The sequence below is a fragment of the Coturnix japonica genome, unplaced genomic scaffold (assembly GCF_054131305.1).
Source record: "Coturnix japonica strain WE unplaced genomic scaffold, WE-NBRP24 Scf054, whole genome shotgun sequence".
In the NCBI taxonomy this organism is placed as follows: Eukaryota; Metazoa; Chordata; class Aves; order Galliformes; family Phasianidae; genus Coturnix; species Coturnix japonica.
This window is the reverse complement of record NW_028188957.1, coordinates 1,126,512-1,140,217: the sequence shown is the minus strand read 5'-3', so window position 1 is coordinate 1,140,217 and position 13,706 is coordinate 1,126,512. Positions and strand designations below refer to the sequence as shown.

At 56.8% G+C, this 13,706-nt stretch overlaps 1 protein-coding gene across 7 annotated transcripts in view; it reads left to right on the top strand.

Annotated features, from left to right (window-relative positions):
- The window catches only part of MROH1 (maestro heat like repeat family member 1), a 66,707-nt gene extending 53,544 nt beyond the window's left edge, over positions 1-13,163 (top strand). For 5 of the 7 annotated variants that reach the window (XR_014941025.1, XR_014941024.1, XM_015850411.3 and 2 more), the window contains 7 exons: positions 120-266; positions 1,373-1,561; positions 2,890-3,042; positions 3,162-3,296; positions 4,921-5,023; positions 5,828-5,893; positions 12,466-13,163. Coding sequence is in view for 5 of the 7 variants with exons in the window: in XM_015850411.3 (XP_015705897.2) it covers positions 120-266; positions 1,373-1,561; positions 2,890-3,042; positions 3,162-3,296; positions 4,921-5,023; positions 5,828-5,893; positions 12,466-12,551 (879 nt within the window). In the remaining 2 variants the exon portion in view is untranslated. Of the gene's footprint in view, positions 1-119; positions 267-1,372; positions 1,562-2,889; positions 3,043-3,161; positions 3,297-4,920; positions 5,024-5,827; positions 5,894-12,465 lie in introns of those variants that run through there. The other 2 variants (XM_085533127.1, XM_085533128.1) reach the window with 2 other exon arrangements.
- Positions 13,164-13,706: the final 543 nt, after the last annotated feature.

Below are 13,706 nucleotides of genomic sequence, written 5' to 3'. Positions count from 1 at the left end.
CGGAGTGGATCCAGAGGCAGACTCTCACCCTGTGCAGAAAGCAGTGGCTGCACCCGACCCACCGCCATGGCTGCCCATGGTGTGGGGGGCTGCTGTCCCATTGCTGTGTTCTCCCCCAGCTGCTGAGCAGTAACGTGGTGAACGACCTGATCCTGCTGGAGAGCGTGATGGACAGCATGACGGGGCGCCAGAAGGACCCGTGTCTGCTGGTGCGAGTGCTGGCGCTGCGGGGGCTGGGCAACATTGCCGTGGGGGCACCCGAAAAGGTGGGAGTGAATGGCATCGAGCTACTTGGGCCTATGGGGCTGGGGGGGATGTTCATGGGGGGCACTGAGTGCTCTGGGAATGGGGCTGTTGGCCACGTCCTGGTCCCAGTGATGGTGTGACACGGTCTTTGTGTCCCACTGCTGTCACTGGTGGGAATGGGGAGAAATTGCTTCTCCAAAGAGTGGGCAGGCAATGGAATGGGCTGCTCAGGGGGGTGGTGGGGTCACCACAGCATGGAGATGTGGTGCCTGGGGACATGGTCAGTGGGGATGGGTTAGGGTTGGGTTGGGGATATCAGAGGCCTTCTCCAACCCCAGTGACTCCATGGTGGTTTGATCCTGGGAGCCCAGCCCTCCTCCTCCTGCTCTCCCACCCCACACATAGGGGTTGAGCAGGGCACATTGAGCAGGGCACAATCCCTGTGGCACATTGGGGTCCTGCAGTTTCCGTGGCTCCCAGAAGCTCAGCACGCTGAGCCAGGTCCTCTGGGATCTGCACTGGTTCTGGGACCTGCGCTGGAGTCGCAGTTGCCCCACAGTGCTGGAGATGTGGGGCACAGTGGCTCAGGGCTCCCTACATTGACCCCATAGTGTCCGTCTCAAAGTGGGGTAGAGAGGAGATGGCCTTGGGTTGTGCCAGGGCAGATTTGGGGTCAGGAATTGGGGGAAATCTTCCCAGAACTGCGCTGGGAAGTGGTGGAATCTCATCCAAAGGGGGATTAAATAGATGTGGGGATGTGGGGTGTAGCACCTGGGGATGTGGTCAATGGGGCTGGTGGGGTGGGTTGGGGTTGGACTGGGTGATCCTGGAGGTCTCTTCCAACCTGAATGATTCTGTGGTTCTATTTCGGGTCATGGTGGGATGAGTTGGGTTTGAACTGAAGGATCTTGGAGGTCCCTTCCAATCTTAATGACTCTATGGTTTTAATTAGGATCGTGGTAGGAGTGAGTCGGGGTTGCAGGTCTTGGAGGTCTCCCAACCTTTATGACTATGGGTCTATTTGGGGTCACGGTGGGATGGGTTGGGATCGGACTGGGGATCTGAGAGGTCTTCTCCAACCTGGATGACTTTATGGGTTTATTTAGGGTCATCACTTCCCTCGCAGGTACACAAGCATGGGGCCACGCTGCTGGCATCCATGGTCAATGGCTTGGATGACAGAGATGACCCCAACAACCTGGTGGCCCTGGAGGCCATGACCAGCCTGTCCAAGCTCCTGGAGCACCTGGAGGAGCGGGACGTGCAGGCCATGCTGCTGCACATTGCCATCAGGATCCGGCCCTTCTTTGACAGCGTAAGGGAACGGGGTGACACAGCCCGCACTGGGCACGGGGTCTCGATGGACTGCATGGGGTCTCTGGGCTGGGCACTGTGCATAGGGTGGTCATTACTGAACTCCCTCAAGTCTTTGGAGGTGAAAGACGTGGAGCTGTTGGGAAGGTCCATAGGAGGGCCACGAAGATGATCAGGGGGCTGCAGCACCTCCCCTATGAGGACAGGCTGAGGGAGCTGGGCTTGTTCAACATGGAGAAAAGAAGTGGGGTGAGCTCAGTGCAACCTGCCAGGTCCTGAAGGGAACCTACATCGAGGAGGGGAGTCAGCACTTTGAGAGGGATGATAACAGCAGGGCAAGGGGAAATGGATTTAAGCTGAAAGAGGGAAGATTTAGGTTGGATGTCAGGGGGAAGTTCTTTAGTATGAGAGTGGTGAGGTGCTGGAACGGGCTGCACAGGGAGGTTGTGGATGCCCCGTCCTTGGAGGTGTTCAAGGCCAGGTTGGACGGGGCCATGGGCAACCTGATCTATGGGGTCTCTATGGGGATCTTTGGGATCTATGGGGTCTCTGTGGGGATCTATGAGGTCTCTATGGGGATCTATGGGGTCTATGGGGTCTCTATGGGGATCTATGAGGTCTCTATGGGGATCTATGGGGTCTCTATGGGGAACTATGAGATCTCTATGGGGATCTATGGGGTCTATGGGGTCTCTATGGGGATCTATGAGGTCTCTATGGGGATCTATGGGGTCTATGGGGTCTCTATGGGGATCTATGAGGTCTCTATGGGGATCTATGGGGTCTATGGGGTCTCTATGGGGATCTATGGGGTCTCTGTGGGGATCTGTGTGGTCTATGCAGTCTCCATGGGGACCTATGGGGTCTATGGGTCTCTATGGGGATCTATGGGGTCTATGGGGTCTCTATGGGTCTCTATGGGGATCTGTGGGGTCTATGGGGTCTCTATGGGGATCTATGGGTCCTATTGGATCTCTATGGGGATCTGTGGTGTCTTTGGGGTCTCTATGGGTCTCTATGGGGATCTGTGGGGTCTGTGGGGTCTGTAGGGGGGTCTATGGGGTCTCCTGGGCAACCTGATCTAGTAAATGTGTATGTTTGGTGGCCCTGCTAGGCAGGGGGTTGGAACGACATGATTCTTGAGGTCCCTTCCAACCTGGGTCATTCTGTGATTCTGTGTGAACACAGCACGGAGACATTGTCCCCAGCGTCCCCCATCCATCCCCCACCTGCTGTGGGCCTCTGACCCATGGGATGGGGCTGACATTGGGTTGAAATGTGGGTCTTCACACCCAACGGCGGCCCCTGAGCCCCAGCTGTTCCCTGCAGGAGCAGCCCGACCTCCGCCGCTCGTCCATCGTTCTCTTCGGCAACCTGACCAAGTTCAGCGAGGGCGAGTGCGAGGCGTTCTTCGAGCAGATCCTCAACGGGCTGGTGACGCTGCTGCTGCACCTCCAGGACCCCAAACCCGAGGTTGTCAGGGTGAGCGCACGGCACTGAGGGGCACCCACTCGGGGATGCAGTAATGTGGCGATGCAGTAATGCGGCGATGCATTGAGCCCCCCAGTATATTGCAACCTCCCCTTCTGCGTGTGCCGCAGGCCTGCAAGTTCGCCCTGCGTATGTGTGGCCCCAACATGGGCTGCGAGGGGCTGTGTGACATGTTCCTGAACCACCTGCGGGACGACCGGAGCCTGCACTACGGAGAGTTCATGAACAACGTCTGCAAGCACCTGGTGAGCGCTGAACGGCTGGGCAGCGGGTGGGCAGCAATTGGGAACCAGATGGGAAATGATTCATCAGTGATTGACTAATTGCTGAGCAATGGTTGGATGATGGTTGAATGGTTGGCAAATGATTGAGCAGCCATTGACCAACAGTTGACCAATAGTTGACCAATAGCTGACCAACGGTTGACCAATGGTTGAGTGGTTGGCCAATGGTTGACTAATGATTGAGCAGCCATTGACCAACTGTTGACCAGTAGTTGACCAGTAGCTGACCAACAATTGACCAATGGTTGACCAGTGATTGACCAACTGCTGAGCAATGGTTAGATGATGGTGGAATGGTTGGCAAATGATTGAGCAGCCATTGACCAACAGTTGACCAATAGTTGACCAACAGTTGACCAGCAGTTGACCAACGGTTGACCAGTGGTTGAGTGGTTGGCCAATGGTTGACTAATGATTGATCAACCACTGACCAACAGTTGACCAATGGTTGACCAGTGACTGACCAACTGCTGACCAATGGTTGGATGATGGCTGAATGGTTGCAAATGATTGACCAACCATCGACCAACAGTTGACCAATAGTTGACCAATAGCTGACCAACAGTTGACCAATGGTTGACCAGTGATTGACCAACTGCTGAGCAATGGTTAGATGATGGTGGAATGGTTGGCAAATGATTGAGCAGCCATTGACCAACAGTTGACCAGCAGTTGACCAACAGTTGACCAATGGTTGAGTGGTTGGCCAATGGTTGACTAATGATTGATCAACCACTGACCAACAGTTGACTGATAGTTGACCAGTGACTGACCAACTGCTGACCAATGGTTGGCTGATGGCTGAATGGTTGGCAAATGATTGACCAACAGTTGACCAATAGCTGACCAATAGCTGACCAACAGCTGACCAACAGTTGACCAATGGTTGACCAGTGACTGACCAACTGCTGACCAATGGTGGGATGATGGTTGAATGGTTGGCAAATGATTGACCAACCATTGACCAACCATTGACCAACAGTTGACCAACACTTGACCAATAGCTGACCAACGGTTGACCAATGGTTGAGTGGTTGGCCAGTGGTTGAGTGGTTGACCAATGGTTGACTAAGGGTTGACCCAGCCGTTGAACAGCAGTTGAACAACAGTTGACCGCTGGTTAAGCATCGGTTGAATGGTTGACCCAATGGTTGACTGATGGTGAACCAACAGTTGACCAACAGTTGAATGGTTGGCCAGTGCTTGAATGGTTGACTAGTGGTTGACCAGCAGCTGACAACTAGTTGAATGATTGACCAGCACTTGACCAACAGTAGACCAGTGGTTGAATGATTGACCAACAGTCGATAAACAGTTGGACATCTAGAAAACAGTTGATGGTTGGACACGAATTGTTGACCAATGATTGGCCAACGTGTGACCAGCGAGTGGAAGTTGACCAGCAGATGAACAATAGTTGAATGGTTAACCAGCAGTTGACCAATTGTTGAATAACTGTTAACCAATAGTTGACTGTGAGCCAGCAGTGAGCCCTGGTGGCCAGGAGGACCAACAACTGGGGGGTTGGACTGGAGGATCTCCAGGGGTCCCTTCCAGCTCCGTGACCCCACATTGCGTCCTGCAGATGCAGAGCTACCCCGAGATGCTGAACCGTCTGGTACTGACCAACCTCTTCTACTTCAAGAGCACTTGGGTGGACATCAGAGCGGCTGCACCCATGTTCATCGGTAAGGCTGGGCCTACTCCGTGCTGTTGTTTCCATGTTGTTTCCATGGGGGTGGATTGGGGTTGGGTCGGGAGATCTTGGAGGTCTCCTCCAAACGTATTGATTCTTTGACCCTGTGTAGGTAAATGGGGGGTGGGGGTGGTAGGGGTGGGTTCAATCCCTCCTTCCATCCCACCCACCTCTGACACTAATGGGCCACCATCTAAAACAGGAGGCATTACTTTCGGAGCAGCCATCATCCATGCAACTAAAAAGCACTAAAAACTCTCCAAATAAAGCTGAGATCTGTGGGGCTGCATCACACTATGTCCTCATCGCTGTGGGTTGGACATCGACCCCTCTGGGATCACTCTGTGTGACCCACACCGCAGCCCTATGTCCCTCCATTAACTCTTGGGGGTCCCATTGGGGTCCCGTTGAGTTCTGACCCCGACCACAGGGGGGTGGTAGGATCCCCATCCCCAGGGTCTTCAAGGACGGTGGAGATGTGGCACGTGGGGATGTGGTTGGTGGGTTGGATTGGGGTTGGGTTGGGAGATCTTGGGGGTCTCCAACCTTAATGATTCTCTGACTCTATGTAGGTAAATGGGGGGTGGGGGTGGATTGGGGTTGGGTCGGGAGATCTTGGGGGCCTCCAACCTTAATGATTCTCTGATCCTATGTAGATAAATGGGGGGTGGGCGTGGTGGGTTTCAATGCCATCCTACCCACCTCTGACACCAATGGGCCGCCATCTAAAACAGGAGGCATTACTTTCGGATCAACCGTCACCCATTGAGTTCTGACCCCAATCTCCCCCCCTCAGGGTTCCTGGTGCTGCACGTGGGGGAGGATCACAGCCACCAGGTGGACCTGGAGCAGCTCATCTCGGGTGAGTCCATGGGGGGACCCCACACCATGCCCACCCTGAGACCCCACAGCCATGAGGGGATCCACATTGTGCCCACCCTGAGACCCCACAGCCATGGGGGGACCCACACTGTGCCCACTCTGAGACCCCACAGCCATGGGGGGACCCCGTGTGTGCCCACCCTGAGACCCCACAGCCATGGGGGGACCTACGTTGTGCCCACCCTGAGACCCCACAGACATGGGGGGGATCCACACTGTGCCCACCCTGAGACCCCACAGCCATGGGGGGACCTACGTTGTGCCCACCCTGAGACCCCACAGACATGGGGGGGATCCACACTGTGCCCACCCTGAGACCCCACAGCCATGGGGGGACCTACATTGTGCCCACCCTGAGACCCCACAGCCATGGGGGGATCCACATTGTGCCCACCCTGAGACCCCGCAGCCATGGGGGGACCCCACACCGTGCCCACCCTGAGACCCCACATACATGGGGGGACCCACATGTGCCCACCCTGAGATCCCACAGCCATGAGGGGACCCACATGTGCCCACTCTGAGACCCCACAGCCATGGGAGGACCCCACACCGTGCCCACCCTGAGACCCCGCAGCCATGGGGGGACCCCAAGTTGTGCCCACCCTGAGACCCCGCAGCCATGGGGGGACCCCACACCGTGCCCACCCTGAGACCGCACATACATGGGGGGACCCACATGTGCCCACCCTGAGATCCCACAGCCATTGGGGGACCCCACACCGTGCCCACCCTGAGACCCCACAGCCATGGGGGGACCCCAAATGTGCCCACCCTGAGATCCCACAGCCATGGGGGGACCCACATGTGCCCACCCTGAGACCCCACAGCCATGGGGGGACCCCAAATGTGCCCACCCTGAGATCCCACAGCCATGGGGGGACCCCACATTGTGCCCACCCTGAGACCCCACAGAGTCCTTCACTGTGAGAGGGACGGGATGGGGTTGGGGTCTTGGAAGACTCTTCCAACGTCAGTGACCCTACGGGGGACATGGGATGAGTTGACCATTGGTGACTCTATGGGTCTATTTAGGGTCATGGTGGGGTGGGTTGGGGTCAGACTTGATGACCTTGGAGGTCTCCTCCAGTTTTAATATCCCTATGGGTCTATTTAGGGTCATAGTGGAGTGGGTTGGGGTCGGACTGGTTGACCTTGGGGGTCTCCTCCAGTCTTTATGGCCCTATGGGTCTATTTAGGGTCATAGTGGGGTGGTTTGGGGTCAGACTGGATGACCTCAGGGGTCCTCTCCAGTCTTAATGACCCTATGGGTCTATTTAGGGTCAGAGTGGGGGTGGGTTGGAGTCAGACTGGATGACCTTGGAGGCCCTCTTCAGTCTTGATGACCCTATGGGTCTATTTAGGGTCATGGTGTATTGGGGTTGGACTGGATGACCTTGGAGGTCTCCAATCTTAGTGACCCTATGGGTCTATTTAGGGTCATGGTGGCGTGTGTTGGGGTCGGACTTGATGACTTTGGAGGTCTCCTCCAGTCTTTATGGCCCTATGGGTCTATTTAGGGTCAGAGTGGGGGTGGGTTGGAGTCAGTCTGGATGACCTTGGGGATCTTCTCCAATCTTAGTGACCCTATGGTTCTATTTAGGGTCATGGTTGGGTGGTTTGGGGTTGGAGTTGGTGATCCTGGAGGTCTCTTCCAACCTTAATGGCTCTGTGGGTCTATTTAGGGTCAGAGTGGGGGTGGGTTGGGGATGGACTGGATGACCTTGGAAGTGTCTTCCACCCTTAATGACTACAGTTCTTTTTAGGGTCATGGTGGGGTGGGTTGGGGTTGGAGATGGTTGGTTATGGGGCAGCACTCCATGTTAGTTATGGGGCAGCACTCCATATTGGTTATAGGGCAGCACTCCATATTGGTTATAGGGCAGCACTCCATGTTGGTTATAGGGCAGCACTCCATATTGGTTATAGGGCAGCACTCCATGTTGGTTATAGGGCAGCACTCCATATTGGTTATAGGGCAGCACTCCATATTGGTTATAGGGCAGCACTCCATGTTAGTTATAGGGCAGCACTCCATGTTGGTTATAGGGCAGCACTCCATGTTAGTTATAGGGCAGCACTCCATGTTAGTTATAGGGCAGCACTCCATGTTGGTTATAGGGCAGCACTCCATATTGGTTATAGGGCAGCACTCCATATTGGTTATAGGGCAGCACTCCATGTTAGTTATAGGGCAGCACTCCATGTTGGTTATAGGGCAGCACTCCATATTGGTTATAGGGCAGCACTCCATGTTGGTTATAGGGCAGCACTCCATGTTAGTTATAGGGCAGCACTCCATGTTGGTTATAGGGCAGCACTCCATGTTGGTTATAGGGCAGCACTGCATGTTAGTTATAGGGCAGCACTGCATGTTAGTTATAGGGCAGCACTCCATATTGGTTATAGGGCAGCACTCCATATTGGTTATAGGGCAGCACTCCATGTTAGTTATAGGGCAGCACTCCATGTTGGTTATAGGGCAGCACTCCGTATTGGTTATAGGGCAGCACTCCATGTTGGTTATAGGGCAGCACTCCATGTTGGTTATAGGGCAGCACTCCATGTTGGTTATAGGGCAGCACTCCATGTTAGTTATAGGGCAGCACTCCATGTTGGTTATAGGGCAGCACTCCATGTTAGTTATAGGGCAGCACTCCATGTTAGTTATAGGGCAGCACTCCATGTTAGTTATAGGGCAGCACTCCATATTGGTTATAGGGCAGCACTCCATGTTAGTTATAGGGCAGCACTCCATGTTGGTTATAGGGCAGCACTCCATGTTAGTTATAGGGCAGCACTCCATGTTAGTTATAGGGCAGCACTCCATGTTGGTTATAGGGCAGCACTCCATATTGGTTATAGGGCAGCACTCCATGTTAGTTATAGGGCAGCACTCCATGTTAGTTATAGGGCAGCACTCCATATTGGTTATAGGGCAGCACTCCATATTGGTTATAGGGCAGCACTCCTGGTTATGGGGCAGCTCTCGTCTATGGGCTCATAATTCCGTTGGTATTTTGGCCATTTTTTGCCATTTTTTTGGCCATTTTTGGGGCAGAATGAAGTAATTTTCCTGGATTTCAGGGATTTTTTCCCTGTCCGTGTGAGCTCATCGCGTGGAGTCATGCACGGAAACTCCGCGAGCCGTCCAAATTGGGCTTAAAAAACACTAAAAAAGGAAAAAGGATCTTTCCGTTGGCTGGATTTGAGCAATGGGGGAAAGGGAAAACGGGTGTGAGGAATTGGGGGGGGGGCAATGGGGGGAGGGGGAGGAGTGAAGGGGGGGGGGCGTTAAATAGGGGGGAAGGGGGTGGGAGGAGGGTAAATGGGGGGTTTGAGGGGGGCAATGGGGAGGATGAGGGGGAGGGGTATGGGGGGGAGGGGGTGGGATGGGGTTTAAATCGGGGGGGGGGTGAGGAATATGGGGGGGACAGGGGGGAGGGGAAGGAGTGAAGGGGGGATGGGGGTTAAATAGGGGGGGGTGTGATGGGGGGGTAAGGGGGGAATGAGGTGGGGAGGGGGGATAAGGGGTGGGAGGATGGGAGGGGATGGGGGGGAGGGGGTATTGGGGGGGGGAGGGGGGATGGGGGGTGGGGAAGGGGGGTATAAGGGGATGGGGGGGTGGGAGGAATGAGGAGAGGGGGGGATGTGGGAAGGGGAAATATGGGGGGGAGGGGGGATAAGGGGAGGGGGGAAAGGGTTGTGGCGGGGGTCGAGTGGGGGGGATTGGGGAGGGGGGGAGGGGGGGATGAGGGGCGGGATATGGGGGGGCATAGGGGGTGAGGGGAGGGGGGAGATGGGGAGGGAGGGTGGGATGGGGGGTGTATGATTGGGGGTGGGAGGGGGTATGAGGGGGATGAGGGGAGGGGGATTGGGGGATGGGGAGGGGGAATGAGGGAATGGGGGGATGGGGGGAGGGGGGATAAGGGGGGTGGATTTGGTGGGGGTAGGGGGGATGAGGAGAGGGGGGGATTGGGGGGAGGACGGGGGGGGAAGGGGGTTAATTGGGGAGGGGGGTGAGGGGGGGGGTGAGGGGGGATGGGAGGGGATGGGGGGGAGGGGGTATTGGGGGGGGAGGTGGGATGAGGGGGGGGTAGGAGGGGGTATAAGGGGATGGGGGGGGTAGAGGAATGAGGGAAGAGGGGGGATGGGGGGGGAGGGGAGGGGGGAGATGGGCTGTAAGGGGGTATGAGGGGAGGGGGGAGATAGGGAGAGAGTGGGGGTGGGGGGAGATTGGGGGGGGAGGGAGGATGAGGTGGGGTAGGAGTGGGTATAAGGGGATGGGGGGGGGGGGGAGGGGGGTGGCAAGGGGGGCAGGAGGGGGGAGATGGGGGTGTAAAGGGGGGACGAGGGGAGGGGAGAATTTGGGGGGGGGGGTGAGGTTGGGGAGGGGAGATGGGGGGGGAGAGGGGATGAGGGGAGAGGGGAGATGGGGGAATGAAGAGGGATGGGGGGGGGAAGGGGGGATGAGGGGAGGGGGGATGGGGGGGATTAGGAGGGGGGAGGGAGGGAGGGGTGGGGGGGGATGGGGTTTAAATTGGGGGGGGTGAGGATGGGGGGGGCACAGGGGGGAGGGGGAGGAGTGAAGGGGGGATGGGGGTTAAATTGGGGGGGGTGGATGTATGATAGAATGGGATGGTAGAATTAATGGGGTTTCAAATGGGATGGTAGAACGTAATGGGGTTTCATATGGGATGGTGGAATGTAATGGGGTTTCATATGGGATGGTAGAGTGTAATGGGGTTTCAAATGGGATGTAGAATGCAATGGGGTCTCAAATGGGATGGTAGAACTAATGGGGTTTCATCTGGGATGGTAGAGTGTAATGGGGTTTCAAATGGGATGGTGGAATGCAATGAGGTTTCATATGGGATGGTAGAACGTAATGGGGTTTCAAATGGGATGGTAGAGTGTAATGGGGTTTCATATGGGATGGTAGAACGTAATGGGGTTTCAGGGGTCCCCAAGTGGATTTGGGGTCCCTGGGGGGATGTGGGGTCCTCAAAGTGGATTTGGGGTTTCTGGGGAGGTTTGGAGTCCTCAAAGTGGTTTTTGAGTTCCTGAGGGGGATTTGGGGTTTCTGAAGGGAATTTGGGGTCCTCGAGGGAATATTGGGTTCTTCAAATGGATTTGGGGTCCACAGGAGAATTTTGGGTCCCTATGTTGGTTCCCAAAAGGAATTTGGGGTCTCCGTGGGGACTTGGGGTCCCCAAAGTGGATTTGAGGGTCACCAAGAGTATTTGGGGTTCCTCAATGTGGATTTGGGGTCTCCCCAAGGGGATATAGGGTCCTCAAAATGGATTTGGGGGTTCCAAAGTGAATTTGGATTTCCCAGAGGGATTTGGGGGGGACTCCAAAGTTGATTTGGGGGTTCCCCAAAGGGATTTCGGGGTCCCCAAGGGGATGTGAGGACACAAAGGGGATCTGGTGTTCCCAAAGTGGATTTGGGGTCACTGAAGTGGATTTGGGGTGCCCCTAAGGGGTTATGGTGTTCCCATAGTGGATTTGGGGTCTCCCTAAGGGGGATATATGGTGTTCACAAAGTGAATTAGGGGTCCCTAAGGGGATATGGTGTTCCCAAACTGGATTTGGGGTGTCCCTAAGGGGATATGGTGTTCACAAAGTGGATTTGGGGTCACTGAAGTGGACTTGGGGTCTTCCCAAGGGGATATGGTGTTCCCAAAGTGGATTTGGGGTCTCCCTAAGGGGGGGGATATGGTGTTCCCATAGTGGATTTGGGGTTCCCAAGGGGATATTGGTGTTCCCAAAGTGGATCTGGGGTCTTTACAAAAGCATATGGTGTTCTCAAAGTGAATTTGGGGTCACTGAAGTGGATTTGGGGTCTCCCTAATTGCATATGGTGTTCCCAAAGTGGATTTGGGGTCTCCCTAAGGGTCTGTAGGGTTCTCAAAATGTATTTGGGTTCCTAAAGGAAATTTGGGGTCCCCAAAGGGGACCTGGGGACCCCAAGGGGATATGGTGTTCCTAAAGTGAATCTGGGGTCTCCCCAAGGGGATATGGGATTCCTATAGTGGATTTGGGGTCCCCAAGGGGGGGATATGGTGTTCACAAAGCGGATTTGGGGTCACTGAAGTGGATTTGGGGTCTCCCTAAGGGGATGTGATGTTCCCAAAGTGGATTTGGGGTCCCCAAGGGGATATAGGGTTCTCAAAATGGATTTGGGGTCTCCCCCCCCCCCGACCCCCCCCCCGACCTCCCCCCCACCGACTCCCCCCACCCTGACCCCCCCGACCCCCTCCACCTTGACCCCCCCCCACCCTCACCCCCCTGACTCCACCCCCTACTCCCCCTACCCGACTTCCCCCCCCGACTCCTTCCACTCTGACCCTCCTCACCCTGACCCCCCCCCGGACTCCCCCCCCAACCCTGACCCCCCCCCACCCTGACTCCCCCCACCTTAATCCCCTCGGCTCCCCCCCCAGCCCCCCCCCACACTCACCCCCGACCCCCGACACCCCCCACCCTGACCCCCCCACCCCGAAGCCCCCAACCCTGACCCCCCCCCCCTCTGTGCTGTTTCCCCCCCAGCCCTCAACCTCCTCCTGAAGGATCCGGTCCCCGCCGTCCGCATGAAGGTGGCTGAGACCCTGGGCCGCCTCGTCCGCATCCTCTGAGCCCACACAGCGCTATGGGGCAGCCCCACACACTCAGCGCTATGGGGCAGCCCCACACACAGCGCTATGGGGCAGCCCCACACACTCAGCGCTATGGGGCAGCCCCACACACACAGCGCTATGGGGCAGCCCCACACACACAGCGCTATGGGGCAGCCCCACTCAGCGCTATGGGGCAGCCCCACACACAGCGCTATGGGGCAGCCCCACTCAGCGCTATGGGGCAGCCCCACACACATAGCGCTATGGGGCAGCCCCACACACACAGCGCTATGGGGCAGCCCCACACACACGGCGCTATGGGGCAGCCCCACACACACGGCGCTATGGGGCCGCCCCACTCAGCGCTATGGGGCAGCCCCACTCAGCGCTATGGGGCAGCCCCACACGGCGCTATGGGGCAGCCCGGCCCCACAACCACCGCCTCGCTCTGCAGCAACATCGTCTTCCTCTGCTCCCCTCCATGAGCCACGGGAGCCCCCCGAGCCCGGGATGGGCACAGCAGGTGAATGGACCCCCCCGTGTGGTGGGCGGGGGTCCCGGGAACGTGAGCGACCCCCGACCACTCCTGTACATAAAGTTATTTTTCGATAATAAAGCTCTTTGCTCCTGGCTGGGAGGTGATGTGGGGTGAGGGCTGTGGCTGAATGGGGGGCTCCATAGGGGTGTTAATGGGGGGCTCCATAGTGGGGGAGGGGGGTGTTAATGATGGCAGGGGGCTGGGAAGTGGAGGATGGGGGGGGTTTGGGCGGGGGTCTCCATCCCTGATTCCTTGTGCTGTGTCCGTGATGCTTCAATGGGGTCCAGAGTGAATGTGGGTGGATGGAGTGGGGCAGCTGTGGGTCAGGCCCTGTGCTGTGGGGGTAATAGTGACTATATGGGGACCAGGCTGCCCCCAGCCCCACATCCCCTCTCAATGTGGGGTGGGGGGCGACGTGCCCCCCCGGCCTTTTCCTGCTGCTTTCCCCCCACCCCCGGCCCCATTGCTGGCTCTGGCAGCAGCAGGAGCAGAATGTTTGGGGTCCCCATGTGGGATTCTGGCTGGGAACAAACCCCACGGATGTGGGTCCCGCAGTGGGGTCCTGTGGGGCCGTGTGGTCAATGTGGGTCAGGGGAGTTCACTTTAGGGTTCCCCAGTCATGGCCTATGGCCAAC